The 24,327-nt window shown below is 51.3% G+C and overlaps 1 protein-coding gene across 1 annotated transcript; it reads left to right on the top strand.

Moving 5' to 3' along the window:
* On the top strand, nucleotides 1-17,759 carry hmgcll1 (3-hydroxymethyl-3-methylglutaryl-CoA lyase like 1). The gene is made up of 9 exons (XM_023829066.2): nucleotides 1-346; nucleotides 2,324-2,401; nucleotides 3,461-3,568; nucleotides 3,809-3,904; nucleotides 4,226-4,374; nucleotides 5,516-5,579; nucleotides 5,742-5,930; nucleotides 15,293-15,418; nucleotides 15,741-17,759. The coding sequence occupies exons 1-9, from the start codon at nucleotides 251-253 to the stop codon at nucleotides 15,840-15,842; spliced, it is 1,008 nt and encodes a 335-aa protein (XP_023684834.1). The 5' UTR covers nucleotides 1-250; the 3' UTR covers nucleotides 15,843-17,759.
* The last annotated feature ends 6,568 nt before the right edge of the window (nucleotides 17,760-24,327 follow it).

Genomic DNA, 24,327 nt, shown 5'->3' with positions numbered 1-24,327 from the left:
AGCTGAGTCACCCTCCCTAACCACCTATCACTATCTGACAGGATTCCTTCTGCGGCGCCTATCTGTAGCATCACTCGCCAGCGACACGTGCGAGCGGCGACACGACCAGAAGAGACGAGCGTGCGAGCGGCGACACGACCAGAAGAGGCGAGTGTGCGAGCGGCGACACGACCAGAAGAGGCGAGTGTGCGAGCGGCGACACGACCAGAAGAGGCGAGTGTGCGAGGGGGCCAGGCTTGCCAGTGGGCCCATGGGGAACGTCCCTGTGCCAGCGAAGCATTGCTTCAGCGTGGAGCGGCTGTTTCCGATGTACCCACGGCTGCCACTCTGGATGCAGAAGGACAAGGTGAGCAGGGTACAGCGCCCCCATGCTGTGCGGGCAGTCTCTGCCACAGATGGTGCGATAACCAGGCTGGGGGAACATGGGGACTGAGGGAGAGGAGGAGGGGCGGTCAGCAGATATCCACACTGCCCCCCCCCCGTGTATATTTAGCTCCTGCATTGTCGCGGTAGGAAATCATCGCAAAGCAAGACTCACTGTGATTTAGGGCCCAGGGAGACGGTGGCAGCAGCGCCTCAGCCCAGGAACATGGAGTCGCGGCCAGCTCACAGTGCTCCTACGCTCCTCAGGCAGAGCCGCGGCCAGCTCACAGTGCTCCTACGCTCCTCACGCAGAGTCGCGGCCAGCTCACAGTGCTCCTACGCTCCTCACGCAGAGCCGCGGCCAGCTCACAGTGCTCCTACGCTCCTCATGCAGAGCCGTAGCCAGCTCACAGTGCTCCTATGCTCCTCATGCAGAGCCGTAGCCAGCTCACAGTGCTCCTACGCTCCTCATGCAGAGCCGTAGCCAGCTCACAGTGCTCCTACGCTCCTCACGCAGAGTCGCGGCCAGCTCAGAGTGCTCCTACGCTCCTCACGCAGAGCCGCGGCCAGCTCACAGTGCTCCTACGCTCCTCAGGCAGAGCCGCGGCCAGCTCACAGTGCTCCTACGCTCCTCATGTAGAGCCGTAGCCAGCTCACAGTGCTCCTACGCTCCTCACGCAGAGTCGCGGCCAGCTCACAGTGCTCCTACGCTCCTCACGCAGAGTCGCGGCCAGCTCACAGTGCTCCTACGCTCCTCACGCAGAGCCGTACCCGGCTCACAGTGCTCCTACGCTCCTCACGCAGAGTCGCGGCCAGCTCACAGTGCTCCTACGCTCCTCACGCAGAGCCGCGGCCAGCTCACAGTGCTCCTACGCTCCTCAGGCAGAGCCGTACCCGGCTCACAGTGCTCCTACGCTCCTCACGCAGAGTCGCGGCCAGCTCACAGTGCTCCTACGCTCCTCACGCAGAGTCGCGGCCAGCTCACAGTGCTCCTACGCTCCTCATGCAGAGCCGTAGCCAGCTCACAGTGCTCCTACGCTCCTCACGCAGAGTCGCGGCCAGCTCACAGTGCTCCTACGCTCCTCACGCAGAGTCGCGGCCAGCTCACAGTGCTCCTACGCTCCTCACGCAGAGTCGCGGCCAGCTCACAGTGCTCCTACGCTCCTCACGCAGAGTCGCGGCCAGCTCACAGTGCTCCTACGCTCCTCATGCAGAGCCGTAGCCAGCTCACAGTGCTCCTACGCTCCTCACGCAGAGTCGCGGCCAGCTCACAGTGCTCCTACGCTCCTCACGCAGAGTCGCGGCCAGCTCACAGTGCTCCTACGCTCCTCACGCAGAGCCGTACCCGGCTCACAGTGCTCCTACGCTCCTCACGCAGAGTCGCGGCCAGCTCACAGTGCTCCTACGCTCCTCAGGCAGAGTCGCGGCCAGCTCACAGTGCTCCTACGCTCCTCAGGCAGAGCCGCGGCCAGCTCACAGTGCTCCTACGCTCCTCAGGCAGAGCCGCGGCCAGCTCACAGTGCTCCTACGCTCCTCAGGCAGAGCCGCGGCCAGCTCACAGTGCTCCTACGCTCCTCAGGCAGAGCCGCGGCCAGCTCACAGTGCTCCTACGCTCCTCATGCAGGAAGTGGGTCTTAGCCCCCCAGGATCATGCACCAAGCATGTGAAGCTGTGATAGTCAGTGACTAGGGAGAGCGTCCGGCATGTGAAGCTGTGATAGTCAGTGACTAGGGAGAGCGTCCGACATGTGAAGCTATGATAGTCAGTGAGGGATAGGGTGAAGCTGTGAAGCGCTCAGGCAGCGGTGGGACACCATGTTCAAGACCCCTGTTTAGGATTTATTACCGTGCATCTGACCAAGGGTGTTGAAAGATGGTGGAAGATGAATCTGTTGACAGGATGCTTTCCATATCGCAGCCATTTTGCTAAATGCTAAAGACTTTCTTTGTGTGTATTCCAGGTGCCAGCTCCGAATCAGCTCCCAGAGTTTGTTAAAGTTGTGGAAGTTGGGCCAAGGGATGGACTGCAGAATGAAAATGTAAATTATCCCTTTTTTTTAAACTATCCCCACTTTTATTGGTCAGTTTGTTCTGAAAACACAGTTTCATAATTGACCCTCAATCATAATGTACTAGTAAACACTGTCCATTCATTTTTTCGTTCTTTGGGCTTTTTGGATAATAAGGCATCACATTTTTATTAAACACCTTTAAAATGCAAGAAAAGACATCTGTTAAGCAATTCTGGAGAGGAAAAATTATATCTAGAAATATAAACAAGTTATGTTTGAAAGCATGTGCTGTCTGGGCAAAGGTAGAGTGTCGTGTGGGCAGAGTGTTTGCGAAACATGTTATCTGTGATGCAAGCATGGTAAAGGAGATGACCCAGAGTGATCCAGGCAGGGAATCTAATGTGTAACTAATGTCCAAAACACCGTAACCTTCAGCACTGTTAACCAGTATGATCTGACAGTCTACTCCAGGTAAGAGTTATGTCAAAATTGTCTCTCTGATTAAAAACCACACACTTTAAGTGGTGATTTGTGTTAGATTACTGTGTTTCATAGCTGAATTTGCCAGGTATATGAAATGCAGAGACAGACCTGCTTCACTAATTAAGACTGATCATCCTGATTCCCTGTACTTATTAAGTAATTGGTTTCTCATTTTCATTGGTGACACACTAAGGTTCTTGAAAAGGGAGTAACATGCTTGGATCTTCTCGGCGACTCCCTTAGAACTTGTTCCCCATTTTCCCACAGACACTGTTTTGATGAAATGATACAAACCGACCTTGAAATATAATATGATTTTATCAGATGTTACATGTTTAGCGTGGTTAAGACTGAGCTTTTTTATTCCCATATTTATGCCCATAAATATGCTACCATTTCAGAAAGTTCACAATAACCATAAATATGCGACCATTTCAAAAAGTTCACAATATCCATAAATATGCGACCATTTCAGAAAGTTTATAATACCCAGAAATATGATTTAAGAAATGAAACTTGAAAAGACAGCAAGAAAGCATTGTCACAAAAAATGCTTTATGAAAATGACCCACAAAATTTCTGATGAATTTCCTCTTCTTTCAGGAAATTGTTCCCACCAAAGTGAAGTTGGAGCTCATCGACATGTTGTCTAAAACAGGCCTGTCCGTGATTGAAGCCACCGCTTTCGTGTCTTCAAAGTGGGTGCCACAGGTAATATCTCTCTCTCTTGTTTGCCTAAAATCTCTGAGTGATTTATTAGGTAACCATTCTTTTCTGTAAATCTCTGCGGAGAGGGACGTCTTGGGCACAGAGAGGCACACTTGGTATCTCACCCCGCTTCTTCGGTGTCTCGCTGGATGGCCCTCTGAACAGGCACACTCAGATGGTGATAAACATGGCAGTGTGCTTGCTGGTCTGTGCTCAATCCTCGGTCACTTTGATCACTCCCAGATGGCTGACCACACAGATGTTCTCCGGGGAATCCACAGAGAACCTCAAGTGAAATATCCAGTACTGACACCTAATTTTCAAGGCTTCCAGGCTGCTGTAAGTGTTTATTATAGAGATATACCATTTGTTTTATAATTGAGATATAACTTTTTATCAGATATTTTGCATTTACATTTAATGTTTTTGCTGGATATATTATTCAAGTACCTTCCTTGAATTCAGTAGTTCTCTCTTTGGTCTTGAAGCAGGGAAGCTGTTGTTTATAAGTTCATGTCTTCAGCCACAACACAGGAGTCTACTCTCTCTGCTTGTAGCCTCAATAAGGAACAGCTAACACTAACCCTAACCCCACTAACCTCAACCCTGACCCAACTAATCCTTGACAAATCTGGGCTGATGTTTTCTGTTGCTTCCAAGGTGGCGGCAGGTGCCACAGAGGTGGCTGTGTTTGCTTCAGCCTCTGAGACCTTCAGCAGGAAGAACATCAACTGCTCCATCGACGAGAGCATGCAGCGGTTCGAAAAAGTCCTCCATGCTGCCAAAAAGGCCCAGATACCTGTCCGGGGGTTAGTGCACTGTGACCGCTTGGCCAGGGGAATATCCTGGCTGTCAAGCTTATAAATAATCCACTTAGGTCCCCAGTAATGGGCAATAAGTCACACAGTTAATGTTTACTATGATGTCTGGCTCCCCAGCAGAGGCAAAGTGTGCATAGCATCTCCCGGACACAGACACTCAGCTTCACAGACATGAAGAGGGCTGTAAATCACTCAGCCAGCATCACAGCTCTGCTCGTCATGTGGAAAATCCACATTACATCCATGCTTCCTAACTCTGTTTGGACAAAGTCTACTGTCAAGTTGGAGCAGATGTATACATAATGTTTTTTGTATGTTTTTCACCGCATTAAACAGCTGCTCCGTGTGTACATGGACAGGGGAAATCCAGTTTTTTAAGACTGAACTCAGACCTCTTTGGCTCAAACCCCTTCATTCCTGGAGCATGAAAAATCTCTATGCCAGCACAAAGTTTATAAAACTCAAAGCTTATAATTTACTCAATGTAAAACTTGTATATGCTTTTTAAAGAAAGTGACAGTTTACATTTATTTCCTTTAATTACCCATGGAACCAAAACCACATCACAATAAAAACTCTCGTGGGGATTTATTAATGCACAAAGAGCAGAAGTTAACGGTGAATCAGCAAGACGGACGCATCCACATCGTCTTATATTTTGGTTATTAATGCAGACCCAGCCGAGAGAGCAGAGCCAGAGGGTTTGCAGCTTTACAGGAGCAGGAAAGAAGCGGGAGATTCATCACGTGCCGCTGTGACTTACCCATGACATGTTTCACGTTACGATGAACGAGAGCTGCCCCTTGCCCCTCTACCTGGGGAGACCCTGTGGAGACGGGTAGCGGTGTCGGAGATATCATCCCCCAAACAGAAGCACGCCGTGTACAGAAAGACATGGCTCTATATTTAAATCCCTGACCGAACACCAGGGACCACATCAGCAAAAGATCATCCTAACTAATTCATACAAGCTTTACGACTGAGGCTGTTGTTCTGTCACAGATTTAGTCAACTGTGTATGTTGGACTAACTGGAAAAGCATCAGAATATTGACGGCCATTTATTTAAGTGGTAAATCTAAGATTTGGGGACGTTTAAATGTCATGTTTTCTTAATGTCTTTGTCTTAGGTATGTCTCCTGTGCACTCGGATGCCCATACGAAGGGAAGATAGAGCCGGAAGAAGTGACAAAGGTACGTCATGTCTATTGTGACCCTACCTCCATTTTTTAATATTTCGCCAGAGAGCATCATACCTGGCGACAGAACGAACCCCAGCCTGCATGTTTGGCCTTCCAGCCATTATTTTTTTCCACCTCCAAGCCACAGTGTTGATTGGCCGCATTTCCCATCCAGGTGGCAAAGAGGCTGCATGATCTGGGCTGCTACGAGATCTCGCTGGGGGACACCATCGGCGTGGGGACGCCAGGCAGCATGGCACGGCTGCTGGGGGCCGTGCTGGCGGAGGTGCCGGCGGATGCCTTGGCTGTCCACTGCCACGACACGTACGGCCAGGCCCTCGCCAACATCCTCACGGCCCTGCAGGTCAGCCCAGGCCCCCGTGCACCGCTGGCCTCTGAGTCACAGACTCACCCTCACGGTCTCCTGATGGAGGACCTTGCTGTTCTTCTTTTGAGGGAGATGCTTAACCTGTGCTACTGCAGTAAAATACACTGCTGTGTAAAAGCTATAAATCAGGACCGGCCAGAGCAGAGAGTAAAGCGCAAAGCCCTCAACCAGGAACCACAGTTTAAGAGCCAAAACTGAGACTCAGAAGTCGCAGAAATATTTCATAACCAGAGCGGGTACCTGTTGATATATGTACATGATCGTGCATGAAGATGGTGTGTCTGTATGCAGGGGGGAGATGTTGAACGCACACGCACAGTTCAGTGTAGGACTTGTCTAATGGGAAACACAATCTGACAATTAGAACAGGGGATTCCCTAGAGGGAGCAAGTAAAAGACATGGTAACACACCCCCACAGCAAGGCGGGGGGCCCTGGAAAAACATGGAGAGAAACCTTCACAGGTCAGGAAAGGCTCTAGCTGTGGGGGGTAGGGGGGTGCGGGGTGTTCTGCACTTCAATATCGGGTCCAGGACCATGTAGCCGCAGGAAAGTGAGAGAGCGCCCCCTGCTGAAGCCGTGTCCTCCCCAGGGCCGCACCAGTACCTCTGGGGCTCCGCCTACTCTCCCGTTTCATATGACAGTCAGCCTCGACAAAGCCCCCCCCCCCGCCCCCGACGCATGCAGGGTGGGTGCAGGGGGGTTGAGAGCGAGTCCCTCGAGGGTGGGGTGTCTGAACTCGTCTGTCATTGAGCCCTCGTGACACCTGTGAGGCCAAAGTGGGAGCCCGGGGGGGGGCTATAGCAGGGCGGGGGGTGCCCTTTCATCACCTGCCCCCCCCCCCCCCCACACACCGAGCACATGGCGGATGGCAGAATGGGAAGCCTGTCTCTATGTCGGTCACCCCCCCCCTCCTTCCCTGTCTTGCTCTCTCTCTCTATCAGGCAGGCCGCCCGCGCCGTTTAGCCGAACACAGGACTCTGCCGGTTCAGGGCGAGGTTACGACCGCACATGACATGAATGAGCCCCGCTGTTACCACCCCCAACCCCCCCCCCCCCCCCATGTCACTGTAAACTCTGTGTCCCGATGCGGGTCCGATTTCAAAGCCGGGGAACAGTACAGCGGCGACCCGCGGGCCGACCTACACCAGACACCGGATCGACTTTTTATTTTTACCTCAGCGCCTGACATGGTACCATTTACTCTGCAAAAAATAACATTTTCCTTGGCTGTTTGTGCGCATGTCGCAGGACAGTTTCTGAGCTGGAAATAGGCTCTCGGAGAACTGGCATTAACAAAGCAACCTCTGTCGGGTTACTGCTCCCCGCTGCCTGCATTCCAGCTTCTGTTATACCTAGAGAAATATTTTGGAAATGTTCTGTGTGCTCGTGTGCCACACTTTGAGAGGTAGCTACGGTTCACGGCGAGCTCTGATCTGGGAATTCACTCCCCTGGGGAAAAAGTTTTTTTCATTGTGAATCAGCATAAAATTGATTCATCACAGCTGCCCCATGACCACAGAAAATAATAACAGCTTGGGAAATTTGTCCCCCCTCCCCATTTGTTCACCCCCACCTCGACAAACAGGGTGGAAATGAAAGATTTTATCGTGGCTTTTCATTACGGGGGTGCCGGTGCTTCACGCCACCAGCTGTGAGAGAAATGAATTCTGTCAGCCCTGTGGGCAGGGAGGTCCCCGCTTTCATCCTCGATAAAGACATTCCTTTCTCTGGGAAGCCTTATTTCGGAAGCTTTCTTGAGCACCTTCCCAACAATGTAACTTTTCCAACCTCTGGCTCTCCACACAATGGAGAAGGATATATAGTTTAACTCTGTGGACTTGACCTCATCTAATTCATCACACCTCTCCAGACGATCCCATGCCGGCTGAGCCCAGACAGTTGGGAAATCCTGCTCGGCCAAATTAACTTCCCGTCCTGTGAGCATGAAGTCAATTTACGGGTCCGCTGTAGGAGTTTCGCGGGCAGGCTGAGATTAAACCTTCTCTGCTCCGCCAATTGATGGTAGACAGTCAAAGTAATTTAAAAAGTTTGAACATAAAGCAGACTCCCTGAAACACCTCACTTTTAACCATGTGGTGGACATGTGAATGGCATCCAGGGAATGTCGCCCTAACCTCAGGAGATGTGCACCTTTTGAAGGCTGCGGCTATGGAGATGTGCACCTTCTGAGGGCTCTGGCTATGGAGATGTGCTGTGGCTATGGAGATGTGCACCTTCTGAGGGCTGTGGCCATGGAGATGTGCACCTTTTGAGGGCTGTGGCTATGGAGATGTGCACCTTCTGAGGGTTACGGCTATGGAGATGTGCACCTTCTGAGGGCTATGGAGATGTGCACCTTCTGAGGGCTATGGAGATGTGCACCTTCAGAAGGCTGTGGCTATGGATACGTGCACCTTCTGAGGGCTGTGGCTACGGAGACATGCTCCCTCTGAGGGCTATGGAGATGTGCACCTTCTGAGGGCTATGGAGATGTGCACCTTCAGAAGGCTGTGGCTATGGATACGTGCACCTTCTGTGGGTTGTGGCTATGGAGATGTGCACCTTCTGAGGACTGTGGCTATGGAGATGTGTACCTTCTGAGGGCTGTGGAGATGTGGACCTTGAAGCTACTTCATGTAAATCCCCAGAAATCTGGGTGACATTCAAGCAGCATCAAAGACAGAGCAGTGGTTACCCTGCTTTACATCATACACTCATAGTTTGCCTTTCCTATACCCCATTCACATGGCTCTTATTTCATTAGAAAGAAACTCATAGCGTCGATAAATCTGCCCCTTTGACTGCTGCCACGTTTCTGATGTTGTTTGTGTTTTTTATGGAGGGCAGGTAAGGAGATGAATCAGGTGCCAGGGGAATTTCCTGGGCTCATCGGGACCTTAATCCTTTCTGTTATTTACCAGATTTCGGCACTGTTAAACTACACAGAAAAATGGCTCTGGCTCAGGGATACTTTGTTAATTTCTCTTAAAGCGATCATATCAGTAGTGCCCTTAAAATACAATCCTCAGTTGTGGTCGGGGGGTCACGGTGGGACAATCTCGCAGCAGCAATGACCACAAAACCGATTTTTTGCAAATCAGCTTAGCTTAGGCATGACAGACCCATCTGTCTTTCCAGAAACGACCGGAACCACACCGTGCAGCTTTAATTAAAGTCCTTCAGAGTAAAAAAACATGCCCGTGAATTTCTGGAGCATGACCACGACCGCAAAAGGGGACTGAGGCCGCCACGCAGGCCGCATGCATTCAATTACAGCTCCTTTGTTGTGCAGTTGAGGGTGGCTTACAGCAGCTCTTCGGAGTCAGAGAGCAGGCGGGATCTTGTCTGGTGATGTCGCTAAGAAGTGGTGCAAGGAAGCGGGTGCGTTAGGTGGCTAGAGCGAGTACCGGGCACCAGCCATGATGTCACGTGCTGTACCAGCGTGAAAAGTCACCTTGTTTGTCAGGAATTCAGCCGCCACTGTCAGCCAAAAGCCTAAAGTCAGTCTTTTCTCCCTGCAAGGACTGATCCAGGGGTTCAGAGCAGGCGTGGCACCTGCTCCAGACCCGGTGCCCTGGTCCGCAGCTCTGACAACTTTCCCAGAACCAGCAGGCTCAGCATCACTGGGAAACGGGGATGCTGCTTTTTTTATGCCCTCCATTCGTGAGTCTCTTTGACCCACAAACATCCGGCGAAAAGCAGCATCGCGGATGTTGCTGCTCTGTTTGTTGCTGCTTGGAATACCGTGTCCGGCGCGCGCTTGGAATGCCGTGTCCGGCGCGCGCTTGGAATGCCGTGTCCGGCGCGCGCTTGGAATGCCGTGTCCGGCGCGCGCTTGGAATGCCGTGTCCGGCATACACTTCACCCGCCATGGCCCAGTGTCCTCTGCTCAGATTCCGGGGTTTATTTTGAGAAATGTCAGCATGGTTTGCTAGCATCCCTGGGCTTCCCGCCACGTCAGAGGCTGAGAGAGGCCCCCCACTCAGCTTGCCACGGACCTCCTTCATGCGCCAGGACTTGGCGCGGGCATCTAATGTTCAGAACTGCAGCCTCTGAAGTATCTTCCCTCAGGAAAGTATTGTTTTTACAGGAGTCACAGCTGAGTGAATGCTGCGCTCTAACAAGGGGCTCACATCTGTTCTCTGCCTTGTGTTAAGCTAACTGAACACTGCCACTGCAAGTTTTCTGACCACCGCTTCTCACCAGAGTTGGCGTTTGCTACTGAAGGTCGCACTGTTCCTTCTCAGCATCCCCCTGCCAGGAATCGTTCACTCAAGACCTTGCTGCCTCTGGCACTTTGGAGCAGGATGTGCGTGGACTGGCACCGTAAATTACCCCTTGGTGTTTACACAACAACAACGTCTGCCCGGTACGATAGCCGATGGTGACGTTAGCAAAGCCGAGATCTGGGAATGTGCAGAGCTGTGGACACAGAGGAGCAGATTACCGCCTCCTGCCAACACAAACAGCGATTACAGTGCGGTCTGACAGGGATCGCATGAAACGGCGCCGCGTCCCTGAGAAAAGGCGCCAAATAAGGACGTTGTTCGGTGGGCAAAAGCTTAGCTTCGTTCTTGCAGCCCAGAATCGACCCCCACCACCCTGCACCGGTGTCAGAATTGATCTGTCCCGATGTTGCGGTGGGGTCAGCCGGAGGATAAGTACGTTCGTTTCGCTCCTCTCCTGGACCCCCCTCCACATCTGGCTCGGCTACGGAAGCTGGAAAAGTTCTTTAATATTCTCCTGACAGTCAAGGGGACCATGTGGAAAACATTCTGATCTCTTAATCCGTGACGCTTCTCGAAAGGAGAGGTTTGGCTTCGTAACCCTTAACGACACAGACAAAGGGCTCCAGCAGATGCTGTAAATAACTCGCCGGTCGAGAGCAGGCAGGCTCTGTGGACGTCCGCTTTCCATCTACCTGGAAGCAGACACTTAAGTAACATTACCTGCACGGCAGAGGCTGTAAATATCCACGCGGTCAACTGGCCGCTTGGCACGCTGCTGGATTCCGGACCGGATGAATGTGCCGAATGTGACATTAAAGGCGGATCAGGCACAAATCAGCAGCAGCACAGACACGGAGGCCTGCTTAAGAGGCCTGCTTAAGACATCGACCTCCTGCCCGTACAAACAGGGTTCCACTCGGTATAAGATGCCGAAATGCTTTTCGCTGATGGCTCCTTATGGATATCGGCACAAAGGGAGCCTTTGAACTGATATATACCCTGAATACAAAATGAAATATGTTACAGAAAAAAATAATAGGGAAAGGGTCAGACAGGGGCGTGACACACAGGCTGAGAAGCGCGGTCACATACAGGCTGAGACATGCTGTCACACACGGTCACATACAGGCTGAGACATGCTGTCACACACGGTCACATACAGGCTGAGACATGCTGTCACACACGGTCACATACAGTTTGAGACATGCTGTCACACACGGTCACATACAGGCTGAGACACGCTGTCACACACGGTCACATACAGGTTGAGACATGCTGTCACACACGGTCACATACAGGCTGAGACACGCTGTCACACACGGTCACATACAGGCTGAGACACGCTGTCACACACGGTCACATACAGGTTGAGACATGCTGTCACACACGGTCACATACAGGCTGAGACATGCTGTCACACACGGTCACATACAGGCTGAGACATGCTGTCACACACGGTCACATACAGGTTGAGACATGCTGTCACACATGGTCACATACAGGCTGAGACATGCTGTCACACACGGTCACATACAGGCTGAGACATGTCACACACGGTCACATACAGGCTGAGACATGCTGTCACACACGGTCACAAACAGGCTGAGACATGCTGTCACACACGGTCACATACAGGATGAGACATGCTGTCACACACGGTCACACACAGGCTGAGAAGCACGGTCACACACGGTCACAGACTAGCTGAGACATGCTGTCAAACACGGTCACATGCAGGCTGAGAATGTGGTCACACACGGGGGTGACACAGGCTGAGAATGTGGTCACACACAGAATGTTGTGACAAATGCGCATAAAGTCTCGTAATCACACATTGAATCACATGCATCTGCATACACCTTCTGACACTTACACATGATTTTTTTCTGAGCAAACAGTTGCGAGTGTCAAGCTGGAAAAGGCCCAGTCTTCAGCTGTCAGGGTGAAGGTGTGACTGCAGTGTCAGTTCTGCTTTAACCCCCCCAACATGCCCGTCACCCGCAGCTCAGGGACTATACCCCACCCAGAACACATCAGGGTGCCTCCTTGTGGACGCAATTGAAGGCATCATGCAGCACTTTGCCGTTAAATCCAGACTTTGACCCTAGCAGCAAATCACTAATGTCACACCCAAGTCCAAGCCAGTGCAAACAGATAACACCAGCTAATCCACGACCGACGCTATTCTTATGGACACAGACATTTTCAGATACATACAGATGTCTACATAATCTACTCATGAAACCTTTCAAAGTAAAACTGACCTTTGTCTTTTGGGCTGAGTGATGGAGCACCGACTTAACATCCGAACCCTGCACTGCACTTTCCCACATTAGGCACAAAATACAGAAGGAGCTCAGTTTACAAAGTATTCCAGACAATATGCAGGAAATGATCGCTGCAAAAATCAGCATGGACACCTCACGCCTGATTCGTATGTGATGTGTTTCGTGTGGTAGGATGAGCTGGAGACTGAAATTGCCCATTCAGCGCCACCAGGGGGCGCCCTCTGGCCATAACGCCAGGGCTGCTTTAAGGTTTTCACTCCCAGGTCTAATGACACTTAAACAGGATTTTACCATCACTGATGCTAATCAGACCACTTCCAGTGGTGATGGGGGGTACAGAGATGACGCCTCCCTTGGTGACAATTCCCCCTTCGGGCAGTTTGCGGTCTAGCTGGAGAAGGGAGCCTGTGACTTACTGGGTGGCAGTGAAGTTCTTACCCAGCGGGGCAGCAAACCAGGGGGCAGCAAACCAGGGGGGCGGCAAACCAGGGGGGCGGCAAACCAGCGGGGCAGCAAACCAGGGAGGTGGCAAACCAGGGGGGAAGCAAACTAGGGGGGCGGCAAACCAGGGGGCAGCAAACCAGGGGGGCGGCAAACCAGGGAGGTGGCAAACCAGGGGGGCAGCAAACTAGGGGGGCGGCAAACCAGGGGGGCGGCAAACCAGGGAGGGGGCAAACCAGCGGGGCGGCAAACCAGGGGGGCGGCAAACCAGGGGGGCAGCAAACCAGCGGGGCAGCAAACCAGGGAGGGGGCAAACCAGGGGGGCAGCAAACTAGGGGGGCGGCAAACCAGGGGGGCGGCAAACCAGGGGGCAGCAAACCAGGGGGGCGGCAAACCAGGGAGGCAGCAAACCAGGGAGGCAGCAAACCAGGGGGGCGGCAAACCAGGGGGGCGGCAAACCAGGGGGCAGCAAACCAGGGGGGCGGCAAACCAGCGGGGCAGCAAACCAGGGAGGCAGCAAACCAGGGGGGCGGCAAACCAGCGGGGCAGCAAACCAGGGGGGCGGCAAACCAGGGAGGTGGCAAACCAGGGGGGCAGCAAACTAGGGGGGCGGCAAACCAGGGGGGCGGCAAACCAGGGGGGCGGCAAACCAGGGGGGCGGCAAACCAGCGGGGCAGCAAACCAGGGAGGGGGCAAACCAGCGGGGCAGCAAACCAGGGAGGTGGCAAACCAGGGGGGCAGCAAACTAGGGGGGCGGCAAACCAGGGGGCAGCAAACCAGCGGGGCGGCAAACCAGGGGGGCGGCAAACCAGCGGGGCGGCAAACCAGGGAGGTGGCAAACCAGGGGGGCAGCAAACTAGGGGGGCGGCAAACCAGGGGGGCGGCAAACCAGGGAGGGGGCAAACCAGCGGGGCGGCAAACCAGGGGGGCGGCAAACCAGGGGGGCGGCAAACCAGGGGGGCAGCAAACCAGCGGGGCAGCAAACCAGGGGGCAGCAAACCAGGGGGGCGGCAAACCAGCGGGGCAGCAAACCAGGGAGGGGGCAAACCAGGGGGGCAGCAAACTAGGGGGGCGGCAAACCAGGGGGGCGGCAAACCAGGGGGCAGCAAACCAGGGGGGCGGCAAACCAGGGAGGCAGCAAACCAGGGAGGCAGCAAACCAGGGGGGCGGCAAACCAGGGGGGCGGCAAACCAGGGGGCGGCAAACCAGCGGGGCAGCAAACCAGGGAGGCAGCAAACCAGGGGGGCGGCAAACCAGCGGGGCAGCAAACCAGGGGGGCGGCAAACCAGGGAGGTGGCAAACCAGGGGGGCGGCAAACTAGGGGGGCGGCAAACCAGGGGGGCGGCAAACCAGGGGGGCGGCAAACCAGGGGGGCAGCAAACCAGCGGGGCAGCAAACCAGGGAGGGGGCAAACCAGCGGGGCAGCAAACCAGGGAGGTGGCAAACCAGGGGGGCAGCAAACTAGGGGGGCGGCAAACCAGCGGGGCAGCAAACCAGGGAGGTGGCAAACCAGGGGGGCAGCAAACTAGGGGGGCGGCAAACCAGGGGGCAGCAAACCAGGGGGGCGGCAAACCAGGGGGGCAGCAAACTAGGGGGGCGGCAAACCAGGGGGGCGGCAAACCAGGGGGGCGGCAAACCAGGGGGGCAGCAAACCAGCGGGGCAGCAAACCAGGGAGGGGGCAAACCAGCGGGGCAGCAAACCAGGGAGGTGGCAAACCAGGGGGGCGGCAAACTAGGGGGGCGGCAAACCAGGGGGCAGCAAACCAGCGGGGCGGCAAACCAGGGGGGCGGCAAACCAGGGAGGGGGCAAACCAGCGGGGCGGCAAACCAGGGGGGCGGCAAACCAGGGGGGCGGCAAACCAGGGGGGCAGCAAACCAGCGGGGCAGCAAACCAGGGAGGGGGCAAACCAGGGGGGCAGCAAACTAGGGGGGCGGCAAACCAGGGGGGCGGCAAACCAGGGGGCAGCAAACCAGGGAGGGGGCAAACCAGCGGGGCGGCAAACCAGGGGGGCGGCAAACCAGGGAGGCGGCAAACCAGGGGGCAGCAAACCAGGGGGTAGCAAACCAGGGGGGCGGCAAACCAGGGAGGCAGCAAACCAGGGGGGCAACAAACCAGGGGGCAACAAACCAGGGGGGCTTTCGGCTGTATTGTGTGGCTTTTATAATCAGAGAGCACAATGGACAGCAAATTCATTCTAAGAAATTTTAAAGGACAAAGTGATGTTCATAAAGCTGTATTATGAGATTATGAAATAATCATTTTAAAAATCGCGGCCTGTCCATGAAGTTTTCTGGAGACGCCGGGGGGGGGACATCAGGCAGCATCAGCCCTGGCAGCCCCTTTCCCGACGGCTCCCATGTTCCCGTCTCTCCACCAGATGGGGATTTCCGTGGTGGATTCCTCAGTGGCGGGACTGGGGGGCTGTCCGTACGCCAGGGGGGCCTCGGGGAACGTGTCGACAGAGGACGTCCTGTACATGCTTCACGGCCTGGGCATTGAGACTGTGAGTGTTGTTCTTGGAAGTTTCCAGAAGCAGAAACTCTGCTGAGATGATTTTAGCACCCACCCAAAGAACTTCCTCCTGCCAGCCTTTCCTTTTTCCTTAAAGTTCTCCAAATATCGCTGATGGAGGCTAGTACTGTGCATGTCTACCTTCCAATGTGTCTTGACATGATGATCTTCTGGTGACAGTTGAAAAACATCTGCGCCCAATCAGAGAGCACTATGCAAATGAGGCGGACTTTCTGGCCTCCCCTTTGGCTCCCCCTGCTGGGCAGTTCTGAGAGCCACGTGTTTATTTTACCTTTTTGTCTCTCATAACACAGGGTGTAGACCTCGCCAAAGTAATGGAAGCGGGGGACTTCATCTGCAAGGCCTTAAAGCGGAGGACGAACTCAAAGGTGGCCCTAGCTAAGACTGGGGTGTAGGTGGTGCCTTTGCCATTGTGTGAGGAGACCTCGCGTGCCAAACATCATGCTCTGAGTGTGACGTACAACTCATTCTGCAACTTTTATGTCATGTAAGATGTCACACATTTGGTCCTGTTTAAGAACAGAGGTGCTGATGAGTTAATGACCCCCCCAGCACGCCAAATTCAACCTCCCCCCACACACCCTGTGCATCAGATCCCTTCTCCACACGTGTGGGGCCCCTGCTCTTAGTGATCTATCTCTATCAATTGTATGGCTATCATCATTTAGCATTGTTTTTCATTTCCTCCTCAATGTGTTTGCAATTAAATGGGGGGGTTGAGGGTTCACAGGGTCGACAGGCATTTCAAACTAACGAGAGCAGATTATTATCTTCCCTGAAATGTATTTTCATTTCCGGAATTTTCTCCGGGCAGACAGAGGCGGCCTATTGGATGACGCGTCTGTCCTGGCCATTTACGCCGCAAGTTCGGTGGTCCCCACGCCCACCCTCTGCAAACCCCCCTTTATGTGATGGAGCCACTGGCAGAGAATAATGGTGCTCTTTACAGCCACTACCCCACAGACCAGGAGGAATCTGCGGGCAAAACACACGTGCTTAACACTGCAAAGAACGCTATTCCTGCCAACGGGAACCGCAGGTGAACCGGCAGGAGGTGCGAGGGAGCAGCGTCCCCCACCAACACAAACGGGAAGCGCAGGTGAACCGGCAGGAGGTGCGAGGGAGCAGCGTCCCCCACCAACGCAAATGGGAAGCGCAGGTGAACTGGCACGAGGTGCGAGGGAGCAGCGTCCCCCACCAACTCAAAAGGGAAGCGCAGGTGAACCGGCAGGAGGTGCGAGGGAGCAGCATCCCCCACCAACGCAAATGGGAAGCGCAGGTGAACCGGCACGAGGTGCAAGGGAGCAGCGTCCCCCACCAACTCAAAAGGGAAGCGCAGGTGAACCGGCACGAGGTGCGAGGGAGCAGCGTCCCCCACCAACTCAAAAGGGAAGCGCAGGTGAACCGGCACGAGGTGCGAGGGAGCAGCGTCCCCCACCAACTGAAACGGGAAGCACACCCAGCACCGGCAAGCTGCTTTGCATCATCCGCAGATGGTTTCCTGTGTGTCCAAAGTGGTGGAGTCGCATATATCCTGCGCACAGAAACGCATTTTGCTTTCCAAAAAAAAAAAAACACCAGGATGCAAGACCAGGAGGGTGGAAGCTGAGCAGCATGCAAATCACCAGTATTATTTTCAGTGTTGGAGCGAGACTCATGTGTATGAGATGTTAAACCCAGCAGCCCTCTACAGGGATAATTCCATTACACGGCACCCAGCAGCCCCTCGCTTTCCTATAAGGCCTTGGTGCTATGCAATGACAAAAGTTAGCCATAACGCTGAAACCTTTCGCGGGAATCGCGTGAAACTGCCATCTGTAAGCCATGATCCATCCGACATAAAACATGGTCGAGCAGGAACGGCATAAACACTGATCGATTTTTGGCTTTCTAAAATTTTTTTTATTATTCAAACTTTACCAGAAATGCCTTAAAACACACACATGGTATTGGGTATTAAGTCCTTCTTACAAAATAACATTTTCTACTCCTTCAGTTTCCTGTCTGTAGGGATCTGTGTCATCATCAACCATGTGACCCACGCTGTCCTCACTGTAAAACTCACTGTGAAAAACATTGTTTAAATGCTGTATTTCCTGTTTGCTTGCTGTTTACTCTCCTCCAGTAACCTCTTGTAAGAAGAATGACCAAAAGGCAATCGAATCGCAGGCAATCACGTGTAGCTTTTGTAATTAGCCATGAAATTTGGTATTTTTATTCTGTGAAAATGAGCTTCTCGGTGTTGGCTCTTGTGTATTACATTAGCATTGTTCTTAATGCTGCCTTTGCACATGGACCCTGTCCTATGACCATTAAAGATTAATTGACAGTAACCTTGGTGATCTGAGCCGCTGTTTCTCTCTCCCGGTGGCATCGGGGTCTGGGATGGTCTCAGTGCGGACTATGTGAACAAGTTCGCAAACAGAATAATAGTGTGGGGAGGTACGCCACACTGACCATCTTCCTGACTGCAGGACGCGCGGAGTGAGACGGGGCCCATTAGGGAAGGCGATCACACCAGCAGTGAACGGGAAGCGCTCACCCTGCTCCGTGAGCCACAGCCGCAGCTGCTCTGCCGGTGCTTATTTAAAGCTGCACTTTCTAAACGGCCTCTTTGTCAGCCTCCTTATCGAGCTGTTTTCAAGCACTTTATCTGGGAACAATAAGCTCTCATTTTTATCCATCTTTTCCAGTTCAGCCACTGGAGTTTTTCACTGGCAGTTTTGATATCGCAGTTAAAAGTTGCTTTAACAACATAATAATCAGTAATTCAGTGGGGAGGGTCTTTAATTAAGGGAACTTAAATAAAAAGAGGAACATAACCCCCGCCCCCCCCCCCCCCACACCCATAAAGACCGATCTTCAAACAGAATGGTTCAAATATGAGTTTTGATTTTTTTTAAATGTGTGTGTGTGTGTGTGTGTGTGTTTTTTTTTTTTTTCTTGGATATCCAGACTGAGGTTTCAGGGTCAGCATCACGGTGGGTCGTGATGAGGTGTTTTGTGTTGCCATGGAGACCGGCCAAAGATGGGAAGCTTGGCCTTGGTTTATCACCCTCACGGCCCCCTTTTCCGGGTTTGCGTGCCCCTCATCTCCAGCTCACCATAGGAGCAGCCGCTCTCTCCAAATTCCACATGCATATAAGGGATCGGAACGCTTCTGTTTCCTAGTAACTGGAAATCAGCTCTGCAGTGTGGATCCTTTGAGCCTTTCATGGTCCGGACAAAGGTTTCATGCCCTGAACCGCATGGATCAGACCTACACATCCCCCTGTCCCTTTATTTCCAAAGGACTGAGAAGTTCATCAATGCACTGAACTTACATAAGCAAACCTCTCCTTACAAAATAGGTTGCAATTTCTGAGCCAAGGCGTGTGGTTTCACTGTGGCTGCATTTCTGTGACATGCAGGTTTGCCAGCTTGGAAGCAAAGCGCAGACAGCAGCATGGGCACCGGAGGGTCCTGGCTCCGCATTCGGATGTCATTACGCTCTGATTAAGCTTGATAACATCACAAAGGGGTCACCACCCTCAGCACAATGACCCGCCACCACCAGCCCAATCTGCCTTATAGACGCTCGCTAGCATTGCATGCACTGACCTGTGAGTCCCTCCGCATAGAAACATCTGTTATACGGCTAAATGTAAATATACCATAGGTTTAGTGCACAGAGGAAGTGCACGAGCTTAAATAACTGCTTCCTTAGTTTGCACAGGAACCTCACAGTCAACTGACTTTCAAGTAACGTAACGCACTTATGAGATCCATATGACCTTTGGTTTAAGATAAATAAAGGAGAGAAACGTTTATGATTTACGACGTACAGGAAGCCGTAGAGAAGAGGTATAATAGCTATTTTAGGATGAGGCAGAAACACTCATGTTTGGAGATTACACAGCATTAATTAGGGACAATGACGAGTTCATGTAGGTCTGATTGCATAAATAATGCAGGTGTATAAGAGAGGCTGTGCCTGGCATTGTGCCTTAATGTCTGTATCATTATAAAAACTATGAATTTTCTTCATGAGCAGCCATTCTACATTGTTCTGTTTGCGCTCCTGATTATCAGAATCACACAGCTCGTCTGAGACCAAGCCGGCCCTGGCCAGCCCCCCCATCTCCACCGCCCCCAGAGGAAAGCAGGGAAGCGAGGGAGGTCCTTCCCAGCCCAGGAGATGAGCATCGCTAATCCTGACCCTGATGATAAGGGCCGGTAGCCTGTTGGCTAAGCATCGCTAATCCTGACCCTGATGATAAGGGCTTGTAGCCTGTTGGCTAAGCATCGCTAATCCTGACCCTGATGATAAGGGCCGGTAGCCTGTTGGCTAAGCATCACTAATCCTGACCCTGATGATAAGGGCCGGTAGCCTGTTGGCTAAGCATCGCTAAACAGCAGCACATTTGGATGCCAGCACAGTTACAGGCGCAAACCAAACTGTTTCCTTTAGAGTAACTCGTTCACCATGTGTCCCAGTGCGCAATGGCCACTTAGCAACCATAAAAGACCACATTAAACATCTCATATTATTGTTTGTGTAGCACTGCTGCTAACTTCAGAGAATTTATTTCTTTGGTGCAGGATGAAAATGTTGCCCTTATAAAAGGAATTCCTAAAAAGTACTATTCGCCTGTAGCATGAATGAATTAGCCACCGGTGGGGTAATGATCAGCTAATTGCGCTGAAGTCACAAGATCAAAGTTGCTTAAAATCTCAATAGCTGATTTTTGCCAGGTACATTTTCATGAGGATCTTAATTTGAATGTGACCTAGAGAAGCTTATAATGCACGTAATTTATTTCTTAAATCTGCTGAAATAACCTTTCTGCCACATTGTAAATCAATCATGCCACGGTGCCTTCCTCTGTTTCCTGAATTAGACTTCAAGATATTTACCTTGGACTGAGGGAGATGCAGGGGTCGGTTAATACGAGAAACACAAACACAAAACACTCGAGCAGGGCTACAAAGGCAAGGACGTCAGCACTGTGTGCGGGCTCTTCTGGAAAGGTCCATGTGATGTACAGCTGACTTATATTCACAGAATTCCTGAAATAAATAATGTAACTACCACTGAAGAACATAAAGAAAACATTTATTGTTCTAAGTAAACAAATGGTTCATTTCTTTTCAAATGAAATTATTGGTTTACAAGTGTAAACGTACCCAGACTGTCTGAACCAAAACCCGAGACGTAGACTCGCCCGAAAGGGAATCTCTCCAAACAGACTGTGGTAACACTGTAGAGCAACTGTAACCTTCTAAAATGAACACTGGCCTTCAATTTATTTTAGGTTCTTGTAAGTATGTTACCATGGAATTGTATACGACAGAAGCAACCTCAAAAATAAGCTAATTACATTTATGACTTTTAGGGTGTATGGATTGAGCAGCATGCAATTTGGACTTTGTAATGACATGGTTAGTCACTGCATTGAAATCAGAAGAACCTACTGACTGCCAAGTATTACAAACATACTGATATTCCTAATATGAGACCAAGAATTAGAATTTAGTAATTAGTTGTCATTGGTGACAAACCACAGCACACAGTGCACAACAATGAAACATATTCTTGGCATTTAAGCCATATGTGACATCGTGACATAGCAGGGGGCAGCTAATTCAGGACCCCGGGAGCAGTGCTTGGGGGTGGTACCTTGCTCAGAGTACCTCAGTGGTGCCTTGGTGGTCAGTGATTCGAACCTGCAATCTTTCAATTAAAAGTTCACTTCCTTAACCATTAAGCCACCACTGCCCACTGCCCAGAATGATACCAGGTTCTGGGGGTGTAGCAATATCAGCACATGTATGCGTCTATATTTAAGTGTAACTGGGACTATGATCACACACGCTGCTCTGCTAAACTTATACCTGTATAAAGGTGATAGGACACCCATTACTGTAAGAGGTAAAAGGATGGTTTTTGTACAGGAAACACTGTATAAATTGGACATGTTACTGTTAACATTAATTCCAATGAAAGAGCTTTGCAGACTCCTGGAAAGGCGTGGCTCACTGGTTCACTAGCGGATAGCTTTGCAGACTCCTGGAAAGGCGTAGCTCACTGGTTCACTAGCGGATAGCTTTGCAGACTCCTGGAAAGGCGTAGCTCACTGGTTCACTAGCGGATAGCTTTGCAGACTCCTGGAAAGGCGTGGCTCACTGGTTCACTAGCGGATAGCTTTGCAGACTCCTGGAAAGGCGTGGCTCATTGGTTCACTAGCGGATAGCTTTGCAGACTCCTGGAAAGGCGTGGCTCACTGGTTCACTAGCGGATAGCTTTGCAGACTCCTGGAAAGGCGTGGCTCACTGGTTCACTAGCGGATAGCTTTGCAGACTCCTGGAAAGGCGTGGCTCACTGGTTCACTAGCGGATAGCTTTGCAGACTCCTGGAAAGGCGTGGCTCACTGGTTCACTAGCGGATAGCTTTGCAGACTCCTGGAAAGGCGTGGCTCACTGGTTCACTAGCGGATAGCTTTGCAGACTCCTGGAAAGGCGTGGCTCACTGGTTCACTAGCGGATAGCTTTGCAGACTCCTGGAAAGGCGTGGCTCACTTGTTCACTAGCGGATAGCTTTGCAGACTCCTGGAAAGGCGTGGCTCACTTGTTCACTAGCGGATAGCTTTGCAGACTCCTGGAAAGGCGTGGCTCACTGGTTCACTAGCGTATAGCTTTGCAGACTCCTGGAAAGGCGTGGCTCATTGGTTCACTAGCGAATAGCTTTGCAGACTCCTGGAAAGGCGTGGCTCACTGGTTCACTAGCGGATAGCTTTGCAGACTCCTGGAAAGGCGTGGCTCATTGGTTCACTAGCGAATAGCTTTGCAGACTCCTGGAAAGGCGTGGCTCACTGGTTCACTAGCGGATAGCTTTGCAGACTCCTGGAAAGGCGTGGCTCATTGGTTCACTAGCGGATAGCTTTGCAGACTCCTGGAAAGGCGTGGCTCACTTGTTCACTAGCGGATAGCTTTGCAGACTCCTGGAAAGGCGTGGCGCACTGGTTCACTAGCGGATAGCTTTGCAGACTCCTGGAAAGCGTGGCTTCATTAGAATGCCCAGATCAGCACTCCTCACACTACACAGCAGCACATGGGCTCACAGTCCCACAGGGGGCGCCGTTCTGAAACCGCTGGGCTACACATCTGCAGCGGCTGATGCTGCATTGACCCCAGGAACAGGCCTGCATGGGTGATGCTGGCTGTCCATTGCACGGTTCATTAGGAAGTGAAGCCCTCGTTCAAGACAATGGGATCCGTGTATTCCTGGAACCAGTGGTAAACAGTAAAGAGTGTTTTTCAGGTTCTCAGAAAATTTGAAAGGCTGGTAGGTGTTCTTTTGTAAATGCTCTGAGAAATGCCCCCAAGCGCCCCCTGGTGGATGAGATGGTTTGAAAAGGTTATAACATTTAAAAAATATGTAAAATCTACAGGATGCAACAGGGCAGACAGGCAGCGCTCACATGAGTGATCACATGGATTAACATGGCTATGATAACACAGGCTCCCGCGGTACCTCTACAGCACTGACTGGCGCCGTGAGCTGATCATAAAAATACTCTGTCCCGGTTCACAGGACTAAGCAAACAAAACGACCCAGATCACTTGTTCTCCACATGGTCCAGCAGTCATGGTATGAGGATGTTCGGCATGCGGATCTGGCCCAGGAGGAGTGTGTATCCTCTGTCTGCTGCAGCTTCCACCTTAAGAAAACCACTAAAATGATTGTCTCAGTAGCTATGAATCACTCAATCGAGTTTTTATACACTATATACTAAATGTTAATTTTATTCTGAATTTGATTGATTTCCAGCCAACTACCTCGTAACACGGGGACTAACGCCCCTCCCTCTTGACAAATTTTAACTTGTAGCCCTTTGAGATCTTGTGATGTAAAGGGCATTATAAATAAAATGTATTATTATTATTATTATTATTATTATTAAATGTCTCAGCCACCCAATAACCTGCAGCTCCTTGAACCAAGAAGAATTGAGCAGGCCAGAAAAACTACAATTAAACACAGGTAAGGCACGTTTTTATACTTGTATTTGCCATTTTTAAGACTGGGTAACCTGGCATGGGAAAAGCTGATGACATCGCTGCTGCTGAACTGAACGAAGCAAGATATAACCGAATAGTTACTTCAGCATTAGTTCAAATAGAAGAACTCGTGGCCATAGGTGGAAATTAGCGGGAGAACATTTCAAACTGGATTTAAGGAAGCACTTCTTTACACAGCGTGTAGTCAGAATATGGAATAGTCTTCCTGATAACGTAGTGCAAGCTGAATCCTTGGGTTCCTTTAAATCAGAGCTAGATAAGATTTTAACAACTCTGAGCTATTAGTTAAGTTCTCCCCAAGCGAGCTCGATGGGCCGAATGGCCTCCTCTCGTTTGTATAGTTCTTATGTTCTTATGTTCTTATGTTCTAAGATTCATACTGATTGTTGCCACGGGGTAGAGCTTTTGAAAAAATGTGTTTAACCGACAACAGAAGTCTCCAAAATGCTTATAATGTCAAGGGTATCCCGTATTAGCATGTCCGTGAGCGTGAGTTTGTTTACAATTTGAATTTGTTTATCCGTGCAAATAAAACTTCCAGAAATCGGTCTGTGTTTAGTAAACCAACGTGGTTAGCATTTCGTGACTGTCAGGATTTACACTAGAACATGTCTGGACATATTAGTGCAAGTTGTTTTGATGTTTCAAGTGTTATATTTTAGGAAATACTGATCACTTGTACTATTTGCAAATAGGGAGTTGCAGGCGAAGCGTGTTCACCTGCATTTAGAGCTTTTGAAACTGTTTGAACGTGAGATATATAGTGTCCACATTAAGTCAATTAAAATGAAATGTAATTTCAAACATACTGTAGGAACA

This window comes from Paramormyrops kingsleyae, chromosome 3, assembly GCF_048594095.1.
Source record: "Paramormyrops kingsleyae isolate MSU_618 chromosome 3, PKINGS_0.4, whole genome shotgun sequence".
NCBI classification, from domain to species: domain Eukaryota; kingdom Metazoa; phylum Chordata; class Actinopteri; order Osteoglossiformes; family Mormyridae; genus Paramormyrops; species Paramormyrops kingsleyae.
This window is presented reverse-complemented; position numbering and strand designations above follow the sequence as displayed.